This window comes from Ischnura elegans, chromosome 10 (assembly GCF_921293095.1).
Source record: "Ischnura elegans chromosome 10, ioIscEleg1.1, whole genome shotgun sequence".
Classification (NCBI taxonomy): domain Eukaryota; kingdom Metazoa; phylum Arthropoda; class Insecta; order Odonata; family Coenagrionidae; genus Ischnura; species Ischnura elegans.
This window is the reverse complement of record NC_060255.1, coordinates 73,973,477-73,998,665: the sequence shown is the minus strand read 5'-3', so window position 1 is coordinate 73,998,665 and position 25,189 is coordinate 73,973,477. Positions and strand designations below refer to the sequence as shown.

At 37.6% G+C, this 25,189-nt stretch overlaps 2 protein-coding genes across 2 annotated transcripts in view; both read left to right on the top strand.

The window, feature by feature from the left end:
- The window catches only part of LOC124166932 (dual oxidase maturation factor 1-like), a 137,554-nt gene that overhangs the window by 3,569 nt on the left and 108,796 nt on the right, over positions 1-25,189 (top strand). The window contains exon 2 of the mRNA XM_046544645.1: positions 19,467-19,524. Within this exon, the coding sequence (XP_046400601.1) occupies positions 19,467-19,524 (58 nt within the window). The remainder of the gene's footprint in view (positions 1-19,466; positions 19,525-25,189) is intronic.
- Positions 22,928-24,416, top strand: LOC124166933 (THAP domain-containing protein 1-like). The gene is made up of 2 exons (XM_046544646.1): positions 22,928-23,115; positions 23,718-24,416. Exons 1-2 carry the CDS (start codon positions 22,963-22,965, stop codon positions 24,057-24,059), a joined length of 495 nt encoding a protein of 164 aa, XP_046400602.1. The 5' UTR covers positions 22,928-22,962; the 3' UTR covers positions 24,060-24,416.

Below are 25,189 nucleotides of genomic sequence, written 5' to 3'. Positions count from 1 at the left end.
TTACTGACGATATTCCTCCGTTAAATTTTATTATCCGAGTTAATCTGAGTGCAGGTGTAACATGGCACCCATGCAGCTTCATCAGCTCTCGGTAAATACGAATGACAGCAATGAAGAATATCGACATTATAATCGGAGACCACGTCCATAATGAGCGCGCAGATTATTTCAATATATATGGTAACGTATATTTCTTTACTCTTCCCAAAATCAAAGGAATCTGCAAAGGCAGTTCTCGCTCTCATTGAAGAAGACTTGGAATTTTACTCACAAGGACCTCCCCACCTTTTTCAATGCCGTTTTTTTTATGGCATTCGGAATGCCGAACACATATTTGAACTGGTATGGTTCCATGGAGTGGACCTTAGTTTGGCCTTAATTTATTAATTAATTTTCATGAGGTATTTTAAACAAGCGTTATATAATTCTAAAATAGCATTAATCTTGAAAAAGGCATTTGGTTTAGTGGTTGGCGTTGCCGACTTCCACCCGGGGGGCCTGAGTTCGGGGCTTCCCTACGGAATTATATTTTGTATTCTTCATTTCAATCATACGGCGAAAGTATTTCATTAATTTTAATTGCAGCAAGCATCGGCATGAAAGATATTTTTTACCATCATAATGGCGTTTAGGTATTTAAGCAGTGTCGTATCAAACTCGGAGATATGAAGACTATGCTTGCTACCCTCCTCATAAAACATGCCGAAAGATTAACGGGGAGCAATAGTGGCTTTTTTTTCGAAGAAATGACATTTGTATGTAGTCCTCATGTTTTTGTGGTGGAAGGGCAACGGAAGATTTAAGGAAGTGGTGAGCACAAGACTCATTAGGCGTAATTGTCGATTAAAAATAATCAACTTCAATTTCATCCTGTTTGTTAATTGAAATAATATTTCGGAATGGTTATTTTAGTACATAGATACTTTTCAGTTAGCTCCCCTTCCTCCCCTAGTAAGTTAACTCCCCTTCGAGTAAGGTCAATTAAAAGTGTTTCATATTCATAAATATTACTAGCCCTTCTTTGAATTTTCTTTCATATATATACAAAATATTTCATCTTGGTCCTGTTCCTGAAGTAATACCAATGTAACAGCATCGTTATCTTCGAAATCGCAATTTTTCCAATGTGAGACGTAATTAATTATTGTAACACAAAATAAGCAAGAACAATGTTTATTTAAATCTGGGAGTCTCGTTAAATTTAAAATTTTCATTTCTAAATAACGATCCATTGAACAAAGGTGCTTACAAGTTTTTTTTTTGCCGCAGTATTCTCGTATTCCTCGCTTTTGCCTCACGTGGATCCCCTATTCGTTTTTTAATTATTTTCTATTACCCTTGTGTGGTATTCGGCGAGGTAAATTAATAAATTCTTCCGATAAAACGTCACTTTGGGCTTTTCTAACTCTCAATATTAACACTGTTGCTGTTCATTTTCTCACTCTGTACTTGGTTTTCCATTTAACGGTTGATTAAAGCTGACTGCATATCATACGGTTGCATACCGTCATTGATTTTTCCCACGTCAGAGTTATTAAAAACGTACGAGCTAAATAATTTATTCTGATTATCTCGGTTTTTGAAAACTAAGATAAAACGTCGTTGGTGAAACACGATCCTCATATTTGTGAGATAATAATTTTATCCGAGTTTTTGAAAACTGAGATAATAGAGAATATTATCCTTGTTGGTGAAACTGGCCCTCAGGGTAACAAAACATTTATGGAAGCATGCCATAATTTCATATTTCATTTTAGCCCTTCTGAGCCACCTGCGAATCATCAGAAGGTTGTCTGCCATTACTGTATATATATTCTGCAGGAATAGTATAAAGCAGTTGTGATTTCCATGTGGCAAATTTTTACTGATCTCATTTGTTTACCGCTCCTATCATCACAAACATTTTGCCTTATCAAGTGGATTGCTTTCATGTATATATTCAGTTGCGGTAATGCAAGTACGTTGCTTATAGATAACCAAGATTCTCGACATTTAGGCGCACCAATTTAAACATTTTATATAACATGTGTGCCTAGATAACCATATAAGGTACGCCATGCATCTTAGAAACCAATGTTATAACAACGTTTTGGATTTTAAATAAGAGGAAGATGATGATATGAATAATTGGTTACGAACTTAATAATATGAAAAAAACAATGCAGGATTTAACAGGTTAAAACGTTGTGTAACGTGGTATTTTATGCAGGAAGGGGCGGATTCAGTATCAAATTTGGGTGGGGGGCTATGACCGGGGATAAAAGTGTAAAATATCCCCCGAGAGAGAGGGGCGTTCTCCCGAGTAAATTTTTTTTAAGAAACACATTTCAACGCATTTCGGAGCCTAAAATTTCATTATTATTCTGAAAAACAGATGAAAAGTTAACAAACTTAGATTTTTTTAAGAATTTAAACAAGGGATAAGAAATGAATAACCAACTTGAAGCTTAAAATTAATTCAAAATATTAAGGAAAGAAATCTCTCACGTTTGGGACTTGTAGCCATGAATTTGCATATGCACTCACTTTAATCCTTTACAAGGATATAAAAACTATTCAGCTCATTAAAATTTAAAACATTTGATAAAATTTGGGGGGAGGTTTAACCCCTTTGACCCCCTTAAATGCGCTACCGACTCTAGGTATTTGCTTGTACGTTTTCAGTTGCTGTTCCTTACTTATTATGAATGGACGTATCGTAGTGTTTGGGTAAAATTGTATTGTAAACATTAGCTTTTTAACCATGTTTAAACCAAAGGTAGTTCGCCCAAATTAGCACATATTTTAAATCTAAACACCTCAACCCAGGTGCGTCGTTTCTCTATGCATAAATACCCTGTTAAATAATGTAAATTTTATGCTAAATCCAGCCCACATTGGAATATTCCGTTACGTGACGTGTTAATCCGTAAACTCCAGAATTATTTTCTCATCCAATTCAGTTTATTATCAAATATTCATCTTCCCATCACACTCTTATTAAATATATATAATATTAATAAAATATGCCTCATGTTTTCTTATATGTAAGGCGTACCATATAGTATATGCTTTGCTCGACACTCATGGATAAATTTGCGTTGAAACTGATTTGAGTGAACAGGTGAGTGGTTTTTCATGAAAATAAGGGCATCGAGTAATCTCTTAAATGTGAACGTATCCTTGAGGCTCTGTTGCTTGACTGTGCGATAAACTTATCCGTAAATTTATCTTAACTTTGGTGATTATATTTTACTAAAATATCAATTTTTTAACGAACTTACCTCCTTTCCTTTGTTTTTCCTCGGCATTTGATTGCTCCATCTCTTAAAAAAGCTGTAATAATACTTCAATTTTCGATTTTTAATGAAATTTTCCTCAGGTTCTGTGGCCGGGCTTGCTGAACGCAAATCCCGTTGCTTTGATATTCCTATTTCTTTGCTATAAATTCTTTTATTAATACATGAATTATTGTTTCTAGCAAACCTATGCCTCAAACCGCTGTCTTCCAAGCTACTTCATCTAGAATGGGTTTAATTTAATTGATCAGCAATAGAAGAAACTTGAAAATATTTAAAGTTATCCCTTGCCTTGTTACAATACTCGCATGTACGCTTATTTTCTTTTGGCTTCATAGGCGGATCTAGGGGGGGGGGGTCACGGGGGCACGTGCCCCCCCAGATATCCCTTAAAAAATATGGAAGATTTTAATACGGTCCCATTATAATTGCTTTCGTTTTGTATTACGAGGTATCCTTCTGTCCCCTGGGGATCGGGTTGGTGTGGTTGCTAGAGTGTTGGCTTCCCACCCGGAGGGCCGGGGTTCAAATCCCGGCAGCGGCAGAGAATTTTCAGAGACTGCCCGATCCCTGCTTGAATGTTGTGTGGAGGATATTTCAAGCGCAACACTTCGTCCGTCGGATGGGACGTTAAGCCGTGGTCCTCTTCGCGCCTTTCGTAAAGAGCAGGCTAATGCCGACGCCAGGTTTCTCTCCACCCTTCCTTGCCTACCCTTCCCTCATGGCGCAAATGACCACAGCTGTCGGTTGCCTCCTCCAAATACCATACGATACCTTGCTCGTGCCCGCCAGAAAGAAATCCTGGATCCACCCCTGTTTGGCTTTAATGTTCCATTGGATTATTTGGTATATCATTCTCAGCATTTCCACACTTTTAGAGTATTAAATTTAGTGCCCAATTACATCTATTATACCGTATAGGGTGAATATCCCGAAATAATTTTTGAACTACCAAATCATATAGGGAATTAATCACAAATCTGCTCTCAAATAAAACAACATATTTGTGAAAAATACTATGTTTATTATTCCATTTTGATAATTACCTAACATTGTTTTTTTTCTGGAAAAGTCTCCTCCTGCAGTTTTAGCTATACAAAAAGTTTTAGTAATGAATATATAGAAAATTAGGAACTAATATTTTTAGCGTGAAAAGAATTAAATCATGATTTTTTTCGTATTGTTATACGTAACATAAAAAGTGAAACGTTTCGTTAACTTCAGAGGTTTTAAGAGGTATCTGAAACATGTAAGACATTGAAGGCATGTTGTTGTATCTAGTTAACTTACGTGATCTTTCAGTGCCGTCCACATTATTCAGTACACCTCGAATGTTTCCATATGATTCCCGCCTTGTATGCCTATGTGCTTCAAATTACTCTTTCTGAGAACTTATATTTGAGCGCAGCCCATCACTTTCCTCCCATGCTTCTCAATATAAGGGCCTCATTGTATCAGAGTCATTGATTTTTATTTTGATTTTTATTATCACTAGCATCCATTCAAATTAAAATTCCAACAGAAATTGTGAGCTGTAAAAGCTTTTCCTCTGCCATCAATCCCCTCACCGAATGGACTTCTAGGCGAATTTAATTTCTCTATAGAGTTGATTAAAGCTACCAGCGTATACCGGACTCGGGGAGCTCAGCTCTGCTTGGTTATATCCCTTATCTGTTCATCGTAAAAATAAACGTTCTCATGGCTATCAAAATTCTGGCCGCGGTCGGAGCGCGTCATTATTTTGATAAATATTACACTACGCGCTTGAGATTTCATAATTAAAAAAGACACTCAAAGCGCAGGATTTTTTGACTATAAATGGGAAAGAAACTCAGCAGCTCACATTATCCACACTTTTTTTCTGCAACAAGTAAACGTATGACATTTCCCTCCGTTTTACGCGAAAAATCTGGACAAAATATTAGCCTTCGGTGACGACGTCTGCCGAATTCGTCCATGGTCACAATTGGGGACTGAAGTTAATTTAGTTAATCATGAAATATGAAAATGTGTCACACTGCGAAACGAAATTATTTTTCAATCGTAAATCGCGGGAAAGAAATTTAAATACATAACTCTAGATTAAAGAATTATTATGAAACATGATGTTAAGGTGACAGTAGAATTAGTTTGACCGCCCGAAAATGGTCCACTAATTCTTGTCACTTTGGGTGCTGGGTGAATATCACCAGGTCTTTACCCCAGTGATGGCTATTTTTTGCACTTTTCAAAGCGATGTTACAAAAAGAATTTTTAAGATATGCATGAGTGAATAGCATTAGTTTTAAGACCATACTTTTATATTTTGAATTCACATTGAAATATTTTGTATATCATAATGCATAAAGAAACTGCAGAAGCTAAAAAAAGCCTATATTTGTATTTTCAAAAAGTTGAAAAATCATTGTTTTTCATAAATTTATTTATAAAATAATCACAACACACAAATTTGAAATAGTAATTACCAATATTTGAAATTATAATAGTAATCAACATTTAAAATGATATTAATCAATATTTGAACAATAATAAAAATTCAATTAAAATAGCTAAATCGCAAAGTTCTTCCTTGTGTGGAAAAGCTGGAAGCATGGCTCTATGCAGAGACCAATCTTACATGTATTACACTGCTAGGAAGTACATTTTCTGGCATCTTTCCCAGTCGTTTTTCGCCTTTTTTCGGAGCACAACCTACACCTCTTTTGAGCCTTCTTTTGTCCTGATGGTACGGGAATTTTTTCAATGAAATGCTTTTCAGATATTATAGTTATCTGGGCTCTGGCGTTTTCAAGGGGCGATTCGTCTTCCAATGTAACTAACTCCGAACAAATTTTTTGCGTAAAATAGGTGACTGCAACGGATTTTTGGCTTAACTGACTGTACAATGTACATGATTGTGGCATTTGTCACTGCCATAACTATTAGGTGGAATGCCAGCTTACGCCACCACTTCACTGATCGATGATCCAGGGCACCGTAACTCATTAGTTGATCACTTAGATCTACACCATATTTTTTCTTGTTATAGTCTATTACTATCGCAGGTTTAGTTTTATCCCTTCCTCTGCAATCTTTGAAAGTGATCATGTCACTTTTATGTCGAGTGGAGAGCAGAAACACATCACGTTTGTCTTTCCAACGCTGGACTAATATATTTTCATGTCGCGCGAAAACATGCTCTCCATGACATAGGCGAGCATTTTTTATCGCCAATGGAATCCCCGCCCTATTTTTCATGATAGTACCTACTAATCCCGTTTGAAGGCTTTCCAATTCACGGGCCAGGGCAATACTAGTGTAAAATCGGTCTGTATATAATGTGTGACTCTTATTAGCAAGCGTAGCCAAAAGTCTTTAGACTATAGCCAATCCAGAGTTTTCCTGGCCATGAAACACATCCACATTCCAAAAAAAAACCACTGCTTGCTTCTGAGAGCATGTAGAGTTTTATGCCATATTAGCTTGGCTTCTGAGGCATGTACACTTTGTAGCAAAACCTACCACGAAAGGGACAAATTCCTTCATCTACAGTTATATCCTCCGCAGGTTGGTAGGATTTTTGAAATTTATTTCGAAAATCCTCGAGTAATGGACGCACTTTGAATAGGGGTTCGTGACCGTCTACGCCTTTTTCAATGAATAATTGGTTGCCCGCAAGATGGAAATTTCCTAAGATTGAAAGAAATCTATCTCTAGAAAAAAGACCAGGACAGAAGCCACACGCCAAGACGGCATCAGTACTCCAATGATCAGGGATACGAGGACGTTTGCTAAGGCTCATGTGCATTATATCGGCAAGAAACTGTTTTACGTCACCTTGAGTCACTGTTTTCCAGGATTGCAATCTGCTTTTTGCGGATAGTAAGTTCCCTCTCCTCAGTTTTGCAATTCTTTGCCTTGCAAATAAGTTCGTATGTTCCTTGATACGATTTATCAAATCGATGTCGAAAAATGTTCAAAAAAATTCATCATCTCACTTGAACTATTTAGCCCAGTATTTGATTTCAAACCATAGTCACCAGTGAAGATTACATACTTCAAGGATGGAAAGATTATCGTTAGAATAGAGGCTCGAAAAGTAGCTAAGTTCCATGTCCTAAATAAAAACCTTGGGAACTGCGTCAATATCACTCCAAATATCTCCCGGGCCCGCTCCTCTGTTCGTTGACCGTCTTCCTCTAGGTGCACCTCTACGATTGCACATCGTTTTTTTGAGCTTCTCCTCGCTTACTTAGTTGTTGCACCATTTCTGGTTCGTTCAAACCTTCAAACTCTAAAATAAATATCATGTAAACAATGAAAACAGTAATTGTACGAATAAATATTGCGCAAAAAAATATATAAAAGAAGTCAAAAAAAGGTCACGCGGGTTGCGTTATTATACGCAAGAAATGGAAATTACCTGTTGAACTATCTTTGCTGGGCATGTAATCAGCATCGCAATCTGAGTCATCAAAATCACTTTCACTATCATCGCTGTCGAAACAATTCAACGCATTGGGAATGTCTTCGTCGGCGAGATTTCGCTCCATGATCACTGGCGAAAGAACACACAAATGACGAACGAGGTAGGGATTTTCGAACCTTCGGACACATTTTGTCTAGAAGGAAAAAAAATGACGAAATATATGACTTTGTGGCATTAACTTCACCTATAAGAGCAAATGCATGAATCCGAGTAATATCAGCGGCGTAACTTTGAGGCGGGAGCCGCTACAATGTGAACAAAACGCCCGTCGTACTATTATACCGCCCGCAAATTCTGCAACACCTCGCGCGGCGTAATATTACTTCGTTAGCACTCAAAGTGTTAATGTTGGGTCCATTCTAAAAGACATTTGAATGTTGGCTCATATAACCTGGGAGAGCTAATGATAATGGCGAATGTATTTCAATCCTAGTAATGAATAAGCTTTCCGTTAGGGAACTTGTGGCGTGGTTCGGCATACCTCAAACCGTATAAAAAAATGAAGAATATATTTGTACGTGTACGGGCCAGCGGAAATACATCAAAATGGCCGCGGGCTAACCATTTTTGTATAATAATTTTTGAGTCACACTAAAGGGCATACAATGAGCGAAAAGTTTCCATGACGATAAATAATTTATGTTGGAAATAATCGATGGCTTGGCATTAGTAATAGAAGTATGATCGGCTCTTTTGATTAATATTACACTTCGCAGTGTTATAATTAAAAAAATTCTCTCAAAGCAATTTTTTGTGTGTATTGGGAAAGAAAAGCAATGGCTCACATTATCCACATTTCTTTGCCTCTTTTGATGTTATTTATTATATCAGTAAGTATCAAGGAAGAGACAGAGGGATTCGTTAGAAAATAAATTTTAAACTTTCGCCCTCAATTAAAAGTCACCTTTGAAAAGTTATTGATATTGATTCACTTTGTTGATGTTCACGTCTCTGATGCAATAATTTTCTTCCCATTTCAAAATAAGTCACAGAGCTCTGGTATTCATTTATCGGCCAAAAACCTGGTAAAAAAAAATTAGGTACCGCACAAAAAGAACATCCGACTTTTTTTCATAATGAAACCCAAGAATATTATAATATTTCCAAAAAAATAATTTCAATTGAGTTATGCATACGGATTTGTTGGGACTATTGATTGAGAGAGTGACAGGCTAGCGTGTTTACCTTTACAGATATATCTCTGAATGTTTGAATCTTGAAAAATTTATGTTAATTATCGCATTGCAAATGTTTCACTCTTATCGAATCATACATTTGCGTACTGAATATATCCCGGCCGAAAAAAAGAAATGTTTCGACGAAACTTTTCAAAGGTGACTTTTAATTGAGGGCGAAAGTTTAAAATTTATTTTCTAACGAATCCCTCTATCTCTTCCTTGATACTTACTGATATAATAAATAACATCAAAAGAGGCAAAGAAATGTGGATAATGTGAGCCATTGCTTTTCTTTCCCAACACACACAAAAAATTGCTTTGAGAGAATTTTTTTAATTATAACACTGCGAAGTGTAATATTAATCAAAAGAGCCGATCATACTTCTATTACTAATGCCAAGCCATCGATTAAATCCAAGATAAATTATTTATCGTAATGGAAACTTTTCGCTCATTGTATGCCCTTTAGTGTGACTCAAAATTATTATACAAAAATGGTTAGCCCGCGGCCATTTTGATGTATTTCCGCTGGCCCGTACACGTACAAATATATTCTTCATTTTTTTATACGGTTTGAGGTATGCCGACGCCACAAGTTCCCTAACGGAAAGCTTATTCATTACTAGGATTGAAATACATTCGCCATTATCATTAGCTCTCCCAGGTTATATGAGCCAACATTCAAATGTCTTTTAGAATGGACCCAACATTAACACTTTGAGTGCTAACGAAGTAATATTACGCCGCGCGAGGTGTTGCAGAATTTGCGGGCGGTATAATAGTACGACGGGCGTTTTGTTCACATTGTAGCGGCTCCCGCCTCAAAGTTACGCCGCTGATATTACTCGGATTCATGCATTTGCTCTTATAGGTGAAGTTAATGCCACAAAGTCATATATTTCGTCATTTTTTTTCCTTCTAGACAAAATGTGTCCGAAGGTTCGAAAATCCCTACCTCGTTCGTCATTTGTGTGTTCTTTCGCCAGTGATCATGGAGCGAAATCTCGCCGACGAAGACATTCCCAATGCGTTGAATTGTTTCGACAGCGATGATAGTGAAAGTGATTTTGATGACTCAGATTGCGATGCTGATTACATGCCCAGCAAAGATAGTTCAACAGGTAATTTCCATTTCTTGCGTATAATAACGCAACCCGCGTGACCTTTTTTTGACTTCTTTTATATATTTTTTTGCGCAATATTTATTCGTACAATTACTGTTTTCATTGTTTATATGATATTTATTTTAGAGTTTGAAGGTTTGAACGAACCAGAAATGGTGCAACAACTAAGTAAGCGAGGAGAAGCTCAAAAAAACGATGTGCAATCGTAGAGGTGCACCTAGAGGAAGACGGTCAACGAACAGAGGAGCGGGCCCGGGAGATATTTGGAGTGATATTGACGCAGTTCCCAAGGTTTTTATTTAGGACATGGAACTTAGCTACTTTTCGAGCCTCTATTCTAACGATAATCTTTCCATCCTTGAAGTATGTAATCTTCACTGGTGACTATGGTTTGAAATCAAATACTGGGCTAAATAGTTCAAGTGAGATGATGAATTTTTTTGAACATTTTTCGACATCGATTTGATAAATCGTATCAAGGAACATACGAACTTATTTGCAAGGCAAAGAATTGCAAAACTGAGGAGAGGGAACTTACTATCCGCAAAAAGCAGATTGCAATCCTGGAAAACAGTGACTCAAGGTGACGTAAAACAGTTTCTTGCCGATATAATGCACATGAGCCTTAGCAAACGTCCTCGTATCCCTGATCATTGGAGTACTGATGCCGTCTTGGCGTGTGGCTTCTGTCCTGGTCTTTTTTCTAGAGATAGATTTCTTTCAATCTTAGGAAATTTCCATCTTGCGGGCAACCAATTATTCATTGAAAAAGGCGTAGACGGTCACGAACCCCTATTCAAAGTGCGTCCATTACTCGAGGATTTTCGAAATAAATTTCAAAAATCCTACCAACCTGCGGAGGATATAACTGTAGATGAAGGAATTTGTCCCTTTCGTGGTAGGTTTTGCTACAAAGTGTACATGCCTCAGAAGCCAAGCAAATATGGCATAAAACTCTACATGCTCTCAGAAGCAAGCAGTGGTTTTGTTTGGAATGTGGATGTGTTTCATGGCCAGGAAAACTCTGGATTGGCTATAGTCTAAAGACTTTTGGCTACGCTTGCTAATAAGAGTCACACCTTATATACAGACCGATTTTACACTAGTATTGCCCTGGCCCGTGAATTGGAAAGCCTTCAAACGGGATTAGTAGGTACTATCATGAAAAATAGGGCGGGGATTCCATTGGCGATAAAAAATGCTCGCCTATGTCATGGAGAGCATGTTTTCGCGCGACATGAAAATATATTAGTCCAGCGTTGGAAAGACAAACGTGATGTAAATAATTTGATGCATTTCATATACATAAGTAAGAAAGTCGCTGCTTAATGGAAGCTTCAAATTATTGTGTCTCATAAACCGTTATGCACAGCAAAAATTCTTTACATATTCTAAATATAGCAGCTTACTTCAAGGCAGTGGCGTAGCTACGGGGGGATAGGGGATGAGGGGATAGATTCCTCCCAAAGCCGCAGGGAAATAAAAGATTATTTAAAACTATTGCTTATATTTTCTGTGTAATGATTTCCGCGGAATTACGAGTTAAACCCAAATATTAAGAGCCAAAATGGTGTAAAATGTATTTCCAGGCATGTCATTTCTCTAAGTTTTCCCGGACCCCCTCCCCGTTTCTTGGGGGCGTAGATGTTGCCCTCCTAGGCCCTATTCGAAGTTATGCTACTGCTTCAAGACATGACTTTTTTTTTACTTTTATAGTGGGTACATTAGACCCTTCAATATGCTCCTTGCAATTGCGATAATGCAAATTTATTTAGGCGTAGCGATATTTCTTATGCCATAAATATAGTAATTTTCCCGTCTATCATAGAAGCTTCAAATCAGGCAGAGCTAAATAAAAACGAGTGTACCGGTATGATACTCTGGGGTTTTGCGCACCAGGGGAACGAGTAAAATACTATAAAGTATAAAGAAAAGAATAGGACTACTACTACTCTAGAATAGAACTGCTACTCGAGTGTCCTTTAAAAACAGAAAACGCGGATTTGGCATTTATTAGCTAGTCCAGTATATTTATTTAGTTGGTTAGTTTTATTTAGCAGTAGGTCAGATATAACATGAATTTAATCAAGAGCAAAAATTTTTCTCCATGGATAGGATGATGAATACTGCTCCCTTTGGGTCACAAAGGTTTCGTAGCGTAAAAACCAATTACGCAAAAGTTAATTAGTGTGTCTAGGGGTATCAAAAGGGACGGAAAATTTGAAGGAAAAAATAAAATGGAAAAAATTATAGCCATTGAAGTTGAAAGCTGGAAGTTGCAAAGTAAAATTGTTTCGACACACTCAGCGTCATTGATTGCTCTGAGGAAACTCATTAATGGGCAGGGAGCGGAGACACTTTAGCTGAACGATTTTCCAGGTATGGCGGAGGAAAATAAGATGCTTTTTGTATCAAAAAAAAAGGAAAAGAAAGGTATTGATTCGCTCGTTTTCTCTATTGATTTATCCAATGAAAGATGTCGGGCTTTCTTAGTGGATAGTATGGGGTGAGTCGTCTACGTCTTGGCTCATGAATTCTAGGGAATTTTCCCTCTTCTTCTCGGCCGGCCACATTTTGTCTTTTTCAAGTCGAGTTTCTCTTTTAAAAATAACTTCATCATTCTAAAATTAGAATTTGTACCTAGGGATGTGGATTATACTTTAATTTAATTTATTGTTCATTTAAAATATCTTTGCGACTGTGAGGCAGGCCTAAGTTATTTGTTGACTGTTGATTTCATTGACATAGTGCTTAGAGATTTTAATATTATTATAGTTTGTTTTGAAGTAGTAATTTTTAAATTATGCTATAATTTCCTCTCCCACGATAAATTTATATCATGTAATTGATTGTTTGAACAACCAAATTATCATTGTTAACATTATTATTGTTATTATTTAAGTTTATCCACTGCACAGAAACAGTAGATTTTTATTTCAAATATTCATTTTTCTATGCCTTACCTTACCATCCGCATTATTCCCTTACCATTGAAATATCATATATTAAATTATATTATAAATTAAAATATTTGAAATATCATATTATTATAATGAATGCAATCAGTAAGATAAAAAATAACTGAATGCTAAGAAATAAATTTACTTCTCATGTGTGTTAGCACCAGACCTGTGCAAAAAGTGTACGATGGTAGCCCTATAACTACCTATTCAATAAGGGGTACCTGTATATTCCATAATTATTTAAGTGTTTTCTAATGTAATATATTTGAATATAAATGGAATAAAGTTATTTTATTATATTATTATTATAGCTTATTCCGTACCTAACCCGTACATGTAAGCGGGACTATCTAAATGGGAGACTGCTTTCAAAGCTAACAACTTTTTTTTTCATTTCTTATCTCAATTTCCTCGTCTATTCATTCAATCTGCGCAGTTTTTTGCCCCATTTCTCTTGAAAGCTTATCCTCTTTTTCGCAAGCGTCAGGATTCCTTTGTCTCGCGGTAACTCGGACCACCACCACGGTCTTCCTCTTATCGCCTCCCTAAGTTTCCTTCTCCTCTATACACACATGGTGAACCGTCGCAACTGCCCTCATCCTCACCTATCTTACCTTCTCCATTCTCTTCCTCGAGATTAAACTTTTCAAGGTAATCTCCTTTTGTCAGGAGCCAACATTCCACACCGCGTGGAGTGACACTTCATTCTGGGCTCCTCTGAAAATCTTCCTCAAGGTGTCCGTCGCGTATCTAACTTTCTTCTGTTGCAGAATTCTCCTTCGACTAAAGTCCTATTCTTTTCTTTACACTTTATAGTATTTTACTCGTTCCCCTGGTGCGCAAAACCCAAGAGTATCATACCGGTACACTCGTTTTTATTTAGGCGGTGGGGAAAAGTCCTCGCCTGCCAAACCGTAGGTCGTGGGTTCGAATCCCGCCTGGGTAGGTGATCCCTATCCAGGGCATGGATGTTTGTGTTGTACTTTGTTAATATTGGAAACCCTCGTTGTAAAAGGCCGTTATGTGCTGTTTACGGGGGATGTGATAAATAAATAAATAAATAAAATAAATAAGCTCTGCCTGATTTGAAGCTTCTACGATAGACGGGAAAATTACTATATTTATGGCGTAGGAAATATCGCTACGTCTAAATAAATTTGCATCGTCGCAATTGCAAGGAGCATGTTGAAGGGTCTAATGTACCCACTATAAAAGTTTAAAAAAAGTCATGTCTTGAAGCAGTAGCATAACTTCGAATATGCTTTGGGGGGCTGTAGGGCCTAGGAGGGCAACACCTACGCCCCCCAAGAGACGGGGGGGGGGCGTCTGGGAAAACTTAGAGAAATGACATGCCTGGAAATACATTTTACACCATTTTGGCTCTTAATATTTGGGTTTAACTCGTAATTCCGCGGAAATCATTACAACAGAAAATATAAGCAATAGTTTTAAATAATATTTTTATTTCCCTGCGGCTTTGGGAGGAATCTATCCCCTAATCTACGCCACTGCCTTGAAGTAAGCTGTTATATTTAGAATACGTAAAGAATTTTTGCTGTACATGACGGTTTATGAGATATAATAATTTGAAGCTTCCATTAAGCAGCGAATTTCTTACTATGTGTATTAAATGCATCAAATTATTTCCACCCTTTAACTACTTCAAATATTTTTTCATCAGTTCAATATAAACCAGAAGAATTCGTTTTTTATTGAAAAACATTGCGAAATTTTACTTTCTTCTATTTGAGCTATCTTCTTCTCATTTTATTTCATTGCTTTTATTTGTTTTTAATTATTTACGACGTTAAAACCAATTTATAATTTGACGCAAACGCTTGGTTTGTTAGTAGTTAGTGCAAAATGAATCGAAAACATTTTAATTGGTAGAATATTTAAGTTTGGTCAGCATTCTTTCGGTTAATTTTTTCTATGGGGTCGACATGTTAACTGTAGACATCATTAGGGATTCGGAAATTTTTGTTTTCGGTAAATTTTATGCATAAACTCGTTATGTACGTTCAGTGTAGTGGTATTTGACTGCCAATAGTTCTATACTCCTTCGGATTTCGTAAAAGTTTTCAACTGAATTCAAAATTTGAAGTCAGATAATATCTATAATTAAGAATCTCACTCGCGATGACATTCCCTGCACAGTAAAATGCTCAGTGAGAGAAAAAACTCCTGACATTTCACAGTGTCCGGCGATATCAGGTGGAAATGCTTTATATCCATGAGAATAGACTAAAATGGTAACCTTCCACACAATTTTATTTACTTAAGTACTGACCCGGTTTAGACACTATGTGTCGAGTTTATTCTCATGGATATAAAACATTTCCACCAGATATCGCCGGACACTGTGAAATATCAGGAGTTTTTTTCTCTCACTGAGCAATTGAATTCCGATTGTTTTCATTTAGAAGGTCGGGTAACTTTTTTATTGAGAATTTTACTTTGCACGTTGTGTCGAAACCGGGTCGGTACTTTAGTAAATAAAATTGTGAGGAAGGTTACCATTTTAGTTTATTCTCCTGATATTTCCTTATAAATTCCGAAATACCGGAAGGTCTTGCACAAGCAGTGCGAAAAAATAGCTATGCGAATTTTAGTACTTAATTGTGAAGCTGTTATAGGGCTTCGGGCGTTGGTGTATGTACTGAATATGCCCCTTACCCTTTTGTGGCATTGTTTGATACAGCCCTCATCAAGGTTCGCACGTGCTTGAGACGCCTTACGTATCGGATTTCCGGAGAGCTTCCTGTTTGCGTGGCTGAGTTTTAATGGTGGTGATCTTATCATATTCCCTAGGTGACGGATGCTACATACACGTGGAGCATTACTTATCGTACAAGGAAGCGATCACAATGAGTTCGGATTAGATGACCCAGGGCAGTTTCAACCTGTCGTTTAAACATCGGGTAATTTCTAGGGATGGACGGATCCAGGATTTTTTTCGGATCCGGATCGGAACCTTGATTTTTGGAGCCGATTCTTTCGGATCGGGTATTTTCGGATCCAAATGAAATTTCAAATTCCTGCTATTAAACGAAGTAATTATTCAAGTTTATACAATCAAAGAAATGCTTTTTAAAGTTTCATACACATTTTAACATTTTTTTAAAAATAATTTTTATAGGCTTTTATGTTGTTAAAAAAAAAACTCCTTTACATGCTCAGGACCTAAACTTTTACGCTTGGGTTTGAAAATGAAAATAGGAAAAACCTTCGGATAAACCACTGACCAGTGGCGTAGCGATAGGGGGATGTCTGGGGGGTCCAGACCCCCCGAAATATAAAAACACAATTACTTTCCTTCATAAAAGGAAACAAAATATTGTAAAATCATGAATTTACAATAGATTTATTTAAAAAATGATTTTTTTCGATTATGAATGGTGTTAAAATTAGTTTAAAACCCTCTACTTTGTACCCTGTTGTTCGAAAATTCCCCCCCTGGTTTTGAACCCCCCTACCGAAATTCCTAGCTACCCTGCCATCGACTGAATTCAAATTTTCCACAAGTACGTTTCCCCCGAATTTTGTCGCTTTATCATTGCATACCGACTTGTGTTTCACCCGGAAATGCTTCAGTATGGTGAGGTGGATGTAGCATATCCTCGCGATAATTTCACGCCACAGCTCACGCACATGGCATACATTGGTTCACCTTATCTCAATGAAAGACATTTGTATCAGTATATGATAAAATTAAATTACAACTGCGCAATCAGCAACACAACAAACAGTATTTAAAACAGCATTAACGTCACGTGCGACGAGGTGCTCGACCGCTCAGCATGAGGAAGGGGTTGGCAGTAGAAGCGCGTAGTGGAGAGGTGGATGGGGATGGAGCGTGCTCCCTCCGTATTCCAAGCAACGAGGCTACAAATGAGGGAGTCAAGGACGAACAAATCAGATCTTGCTTCAGTGACGTCGTTGCTTTCAAAGCGAAGCCGGGCGCGCTACATGATTTATGCAGTTGGCGTTTCCAATCCGTCTCTACTTGTTTGAGGGGTTAATGCTGCGCTTGTTTCTTTGAACATTGTGCTGTTTGGACAATGTTGCATATTAGTACAGTCTAATGGTAAATAGAAAACTTAGTGGCAATCAATTAGAGCTGAAAATGAACAAATATCGTCAGGAATGTGTCGCGTTTCGTTTAATTCTTTGTTAAATCTCGTGCATGTCATCTAATTGTCGAAGCTATCGAGACGTCCCAGAAAGTCACTCAACTAGAATTTTTCGTCTAGAAACGGAGAATTGAAGCAGGTAGGCCAAGAAAGGTCAGTTGGTGAGACGGGGTAGGGACGAAACACGCTTCAATTGTTCTCGTGTAATTTGATATTTTCCTTAGAAGAAAATGATTTATAGTCCGTGTGACTTCGTAAACAAAAAAAAAACAACAGAGGCTAGGGTTGATGGACGGCCGAGGGTGGTTTTCTGAAATCTGCGACGTAGTTACTTTTGACGTGCTTATTATCCTACGACGCTGAGATTCCCCCGATGATTGTTCAATCTCTTGGGAAGAGTCAGACTATATACCAGTCGTATTTTGCCATTTTTATTTTCCACGGCTGATATTCTGCTACGTAACCTCTGCGAGAGCTGTCAAAAAAAAACAGTTCATGAGTAGGACGAGAATCGCATGCGACGCGACGGCGCATTCGAAGAGAGAATCGGAACTCTTTCCACCCTTAATGGGAGTTGCATTCACTGAATCTATTATTTAAAATTTCGGATCCAGATCCGATGTCTTCCGCGACTTTGGATCCGTTGTATCCGATGGAGGGCAATATACGCGGATATTTGGATCCGAGGTATCCGATCCGACCATCCCTAGTAATTTCCGTTGTAATGTTTTACAAACAGCATCATTCCATCGCTGTTTGTTCAAATTTTACTGGGTAACATTATGAGTTCTAACTTCTTGCATTTTTTAATCGAATAAAATGATTGAAACATAATTTTAAAAATCGACGCCGACTCCCATATTATCCAAAACAAGCTCAAATAATCAAAATAATACGAACCATTTCCAAAATGGAAGTGAAATATCATAATTAGCTATCATTTGATTTTAATGATGAATGCCGATGAAAATATTAGCGAATCTTATTTATAAATGAATTATGACAGTACCACATTAAAATACAGGAGTCCGCTAATTTTACAAACGAGTTGAAATATTAGATGTTTTGGAGAATGCATGAATTGATCAATATCTCATTTGTATAATATTTCAACGTACTATGATACTTTAAAAAATTGCTATTAAGCCATCCAATAAGATGAATTTTTCAGCGCTACTAACGTGTGAGAGTCCTACTTGTATTTTATGGCATAAGAAATATCGCAACGTCTAAATAAATTTGCATTATCGCAATTGCAAGGAGCATGTTGAAGGGTCTAAAGTACCTACTATAAAAGTTTTAAAAAGTCTTGTCTTGAAGCAGTAGCGTAACTACGAATATGTTTGGGGGGGGGGGCTGTAGGGCCTAGGAGTGCAACACCAACGCCCCAAGAAACGGGGGAGGGGGGTCCGGGAAAACTTAGAGAAACGACATGCCTGGAAATACATTTTACACCATTTTGACTCTTAATATTTGGGTTTAACTCGTAATTCCGCGGAAATCATTACAAGAGAAAACATAAGCAATAATTTTAAATCATCATCATCATCACTGGTCAACAATCCTAGGATTGGTTTGACGCAGCTCTCCACTCAGTTCTCCTATCAGCTAATCTTTTCACTCCTACGCATTTCTTCTCTTTCACATCTCTCATTACTTGTTCCATATATTTTGTTCGAGGTCTTCCTTTTCCATTCTTGCCTTCCACCTGCCCTTCGACGATTGTCTTCATCAGGCCATCATGTCTCAAGATGTGGCCTATAAGGTTGTTCCGTCTTCTTATTAAGGTTTTCATGAGGCTTCTCTTCTCTCCTACCCTTCTTAGGACTTCCTCGTTACTAACTCGGTCGATCCATTTGATTTTCATCATTATTCTGTAGCACCACATTTCAAAGGCCTCTATCCTTGCTTTCTCCGCTGCGGTCATTGTCCATGCCTCACTTCCAAATATTTTTTTAAATTTCTCTGAGGCTTTGGGGAGGATCTATCTCCTCATCCCCCCATAGTTAAGCCACTATCTTGAAGTGAACTGTTATTTTTAAAATGCGTAATGAGTTTTTGCTGTACATTACTGTTTCTGAGACATAATACGAGCTCGTAATTTGAAGCTTCTATTTAGCAGCGAGTTTCCTACTTTTGTTTATTATATGCGGAAAATTATTTCCGCCCTTTAACCACTCCAAATAAGTTTTTTTTATCAGTTCAATATATTTGAGAAGATTTCGTTTTTTTATTGAAATGTTACAAGTGCTTTATTATTTACATCACATTATTTGAAATTCTAAAAAATTGTCATTAATTTAATTTTATTTTTAAATGCAGAGAATCATGCTGGTGTGCAGAGCGGTGATTGGAATGGTTGTCGCCAGTATTTTACTGAGTAAGTAATAAATTTTAATGTCGACTCATTCCATACTTTTCATTGGCAGAAAATGTATTTTTAATAATTCCGGATGCTTTAAAAAATTAATAGCGGGGCTTTTACACTTTATACGAGGGAAGTTTTACATCAACCTCCGATAGTTCAGCAAAAACACCATAGAAGCGACAGGCGGGTACTGCTCAGGTAGAGCAATGGCGCGTCCTCCGAACCACACCCTCAAGTAATTTCTTGCCGTAAATTGTTATTTTAAGGCTAGTGGCAATCTCATTGACTACACTGCCTCAAATGATTTTCCTGCCCAGTGTGCACTGCGGAGAGGCAGCCAGAAAACTCGCCTAATGGCTTTAGCATTGACAAGTCTTGGCCTTTATGCCGGTAAAAGAGAATAGGACGATTTCCTATTATTTTTTTATTGCCTAAATCGAAAGATTATTACTCCTGGAGTACGTATTTTACGCTTTTAGATTTTTAAATGACGATATCTATTTTTCGCGATTAAATGAAAAGTGAAAATTTTCAAGCGCGCGAAAACGCGACGGGTAAGTATGAATGCCGGGTGAACTCCCGTGTGACGTCGTTCTGGTTCCCGCTGCCACAAGTGAGGTGAGACCTTGGGGCGAGGCTTTGGTCGATGATACGACGCAGGATGCTAGCAGGTAGCAGAGTACCATGCTAGCTGGTAGCGCTTGGCTTAAATAAGGACTATTATTCCTTATTTAAACTTTCCGACCTTAGCCAGTTTTAATGTGTGATTATTAAGACATGTCTCCCTGTGCTCTGTGCCTCATGCATGCATGGGTAACCTTAGACGATGTAAAACTACTATCTACTCGTATAGAAACTAGGTCCCTGTGACGTCACGTGGACTGGTATCGCATGGGCGCCAATCTGGCCTTTTTCAAGTGAGGATAAAATTGACCCTTGCCATTCGTCTAAAACGGTATTTCTAAAAGCAAATAATTTGTATATTATGAATACACTTATGGCGGGCAACGAATCGCAATCAATGCCTTTCGTTTTCTTTGATGAAGGAAACTACCCTATTTTTAAAATGCACTGTAGCAAAAGTGTGAAACATTACGTCCATTCCGATTCAAAACAAAGGAAGAGGCATGCTGACTTCTGAAAGTGTTCTGATTCATGACAACGCCCGTCGTCTCAGCGCTGATGCAGCCGAACTGCTCCTTGAGCAATTTCAATAGGACATTTTCAAAGCCGGTCAATGCCAACCTAGTGCCGGGGGAGTTGCATCTTTACGCCGAAATGAAGATGTGGCTGGATGGCAAGGGTTTTCAAACGGGCGATGAGCTTCAGGGCAAAGGCATAATTCATTGGAAGTCATTGGCGGCAACATTCTATGAAGAAGGTATAAGTAGTAAATTTTATCCACAGGCACGACCAATTCCTCAATCGCCGAGGCGATTATATCGAAAGGTCTCCACAAGTGTGCTCAACATTTAGTAATAAAATAATTTTTAATCAATCATTTCTTCTTCTCATCATGACCCATCGGAGGTTGAAAAAAAACGGCCCTCGTATTATTCATTGCACTAAACTTACAACTAGAAGTCATATATTAAAGAAAGAGCAACTGAAACAGTTTTACAGTGTTCAATGTGAGCATGATTCGCCACACGGCACTTGTCAAGACGATGGGTGACTACTTCCCAAATGTTAATTAAAGTCTCTCGAGTGACTGTTGCAACCATGGGCATACCCAGCGGGGGGGGGGGGGGGGGGGGGGCATCTGCCCCCCCAAAAGCAAAGGTAAATTTAGTTCAAAACGAAAGTTTCGAACAAATTTTCTTTAGATCCAAGAAAAGTAATCGTAGTATAAAACATGTAAAAAAATAAAAAATATTTTTTCGAGCAAATAAGTTAAAAACATAATACAGCGCTGTCATAATTTTCTTGAAATTTTGGTTTCCTTAAACTTTTCTGTGTTATAACTAGAACGACCAGTGCTTGCCCCCCTTTAGTTTTGATCCTGGATACGCTCTTGGTTGCAATAGCAGCTTCAATCAAGTTTCTTAATTAGGAAATGTGAGCTGGTAATTGAGACACGTATGTTATTATCGCCTGGAGGACTGCAACCGAAATCAAGACGGAAAACACGTTGCACAGCTACTACAGATTCTATCTTTGTAAACTCTATAACACAAAAAGCTTTCCGTTCATTGGTCGCCATCTTTGCTACCAGGGGGGCTATACTCGAAATTTTAGTCGTGCACGACTTCATTGTCATGTGCGAGTCACGTGGTACGGAGCCGAGCGCTCTGGCCATTTGGTATGCTCGAGCTCCTTGGAAACGAATGCGACTGTCCCGTGCCAACGCCACCTAAAGTAAAAGGCCTGAGGACTTCTGTTGTGTGACGTCACTTAGCGGAGGCCAATGTTTACTTGTAGTCAAGGGGACTCCGTGTTATATAGTGATGGGCAAAGTCGATCATTTTGGTGATTCAATCATTTTGACTCGAGTCACATAAATGATTCAATCAATTGATTCAATCATTATGATCGAAAAGACTCAAATGAATCAAGATCGAAAAGACTCAAAGGAGTCATGATTGAAAAGACTCAAAGGAATCAAGATCGAAAAGACTCAATCAATGGATGTAATAAATCACTTTGAATAATCGAATAAATACTGCCTCATCTGCGAAGATCATTGGTAACGCTGATTGCTATCCATATTATCATTTCATATACTATTTTGATTGTGATTTACTAGATCAGTAAATTAGATTGCAAAAATGAAGGAAGTAGTGTCATAAAAATATTTGGGAAGGCAAAACTGCCACAGTTTCTTAACACTAATAGAAGAATTTCTAACTATATATCTCAAAATATAACACTAAGTACACCACACCCATGAATCTGATCTGCAGGATAATTTTATTAACGGCACAGTAAAATGATAGCAGCTTTAACTTCTACTTCTTAACGTTCTCCTACAATTTAAGAGTCATCTTAATATTTTCCTTTTACGTGTATTGGTGTTATTAATACTTATAACTGTTGGAAAACACATATAAAAAGATTACACAAGTATTCAGTTCTTTATAACATAGTATTTAATTTTCTCACAACTATTTCTGCCCTGAGGAAAAGAGATCAAGCATCTATCGTTCCAAATTTTGAAACAAACCGGAAACCGAGATGATTGATATGAAACCGGAAGTCGGAGTGATTGATGATTGATGATCGACTTGTTTAACGAAATGAATCATGAGTCATTTGATTCACCTAGTGATTCAATCTTTTTGATCGAATCGTTCATGATCGACCCATCACTAGTGTTATATTCATGCTTGAATTAACGCGAGTTCAAGGGCGAAAGTGATATAGTTGTACGTTGATTTAAGTTAATCGAAGCTGTTAATTGCCGTATTTTCCGGAAATTACTTTAAAATTCACCGGAAGTTAATCTAGAAAATGGTTAATAAGTGTTGTGTGCCTCATTGCCGAGGAAATTATGTGGGCGGTGAAAAAGTTTCGGTGTTTCGATTCCCAGATGATGAGCTGCTGAAGATGAAGTGGACAAGAAGCATTCATAGGACTAACTTTACTCCTACTACCTATTCCAGAGTAAGTACTATTGCTTTCTACTATAGTATGTAATAGTTAAACTTAATAACTTCACCAAACAGTAATTAAAATTCCCTGGAAAAAGTTCAAAAATGGGTTTGATACATTCTTCTGTTTTAGGAAATATTTTAATTCGTGCTTATGCCGAACGTATATGTTATTGTGCTTGAATTTTTGACATACGTTTGTTATTTAATAATTTACCGCCAACTTCAAGTGTCCTTTTGTAGTGTTATGTGCGTTGAGTATGTGTGCATTGAGTAAGGTGGTGGAAGTTATTAAATTACACATGGGTCTTGGATATCGAAAAGGGTTTATCTCGCGTTTGTTTTCAATTATCTCGCAAAAAATGAGCACTGCCTGATTTAAGTTCCCTGTTAATGAATGAAATGTCCATCTATTTTGCTGCGTCGTGATATAATTTATGTGTTTGTATCTCCCCGCAAGTTGGCCAAAGTTCTTATGATGGCAGAAGAGGAGATAATTCTACTAAAACAATTTCCTAGATGAGACTTTTTTTCGAAATTCACAATTCGTACATCGTAATTAGTTGGAAGATAACCATCTCTCTCTATTAACGTTACAATTTTTGATATTTATAGGTGTGCATCAAACATTTCATGTCTGAGGATGTTTTGTGGGAGACATCTATGTTTGATGAGAGCACAGGGAAGTTGATCACGGTAAAGCTTCCAGCGCCGAGGCTGAGAGAAGGGGCGGTACCATCAGTATTTCCCGAACGTCCATCATGTACTTCAGTGAACGCTCGCTTGGAGCCTGAAGAGAAGAGAAGAAAGAAGGAAATGGAGCAACTGGAGAAGTGCATTAGAGATAGTATAGAAGAAAGAAGGCTGTACGAGGAGGCAAGGAGCTTCAAAACATTGGGTGAATGTTTTGAGAAGCTCCAAAAGTTCGTATCTTTTGGGGACTTTTCCTTTATTTAAAAAAAAGACAAATTGCTTCTTTGCCATATTATCGCAGATCCGTTTCCAGTAATGAAAGCATGTGTCATTATTGATCGGGATTTAATGTTAAATGTGTTCATGGACCACGCTGAACTGAAAAAGATTGGTAATTTCATCTTCCCAATGTATGTGAAAGACACCAATACTGTAAATGAGGTATTAGCAGGGCTAACAACGTTAATAAGTGACAAACCTGTCCCCAATTCTTGTATGGTGGATAAATTGGGGGTAATTTTGCAGCTCTTGGACTCTTTGCACGCCTCTGATGATTTTGTTGACACAGTCAATTTCTTAACTGAGCAGATAAAGCTTATGATGAGTAGTAAACATTCTTATCGTTATCGAAGTGAAACTTTTGTTTTTTGCAGTATTTTCTTTACAATATCTCCCCATGCTTATAAGTTTGTCAGAAGTTCCGGTATGTTTCAACTCCCACATCCCACCACCATCCGCCAAGTGTGTGCCAGTTATAATTTAAGCCCTCAGCGAGATTTGACCCACAATTTGGCATATGCCAAAACTGTTTTCTCTACTCTCAAGACCAATGAAAGACATGTGGGGCTCATGATGGATGAAATTCATGTAAAATCTTATGTTGACTACAAGGGTGGTAGCATTGTAGGCATAAGTCAAAACTCCCCTTGTGTTGCCAAAACGGCTTATGTATTCATGGTGTCTAGTCTAATGTCCTCTTTCAAAGAGGTAGTGTACATACTTCCTGTGAGTAAATTCTCTGCTGATGAATTATTCGCCGTCACTAAAAACATCATTGTGGCATTAGAAGGTATTGGATATAGAATTGTGAGCCTGGTTTCAGACAACAACTCTATCAATAGGAGGGCTGTGTCAAAATTTTCTTTCCCCAACAAATTAAGTATTGTGTACCCCAACCCCTATGATAAGTCAAGGCCATTATTTTTTTTATTTGACTCTGTGCACATTCTGAAGTGCATAAGAAATAATTGGCTTAACCAAGGCAATGGACACCAATTTTTTTACCCCAATTTCGATGATGCTTGCAAACCAAAGGAAATAGCTTCTTTCAGTACTGTTCGTGAATTATATTTCCTTGAGTGTGGTGACATTGTGAGGTATGGGCATTCATTAAC

What these genes read in the sequence shown, in the direction of transcription:
- LOC124166933 (XM_046544646.1), top strand. Translation starts at nt 22,963, where the DNA reads ATGGTTAATAAGTGTTGTGTGCCTCATTGCCGAGGAAATTATGTGGGC. An exon ending in CTCCTACTACCTATTCCAGA is followed by an intron (nt 23,116 to 23,717) that starts GTAAGTACTATT and finishes TGATATTTATAG; the next exon opens with GTGTGCATCAAACATTTCAT.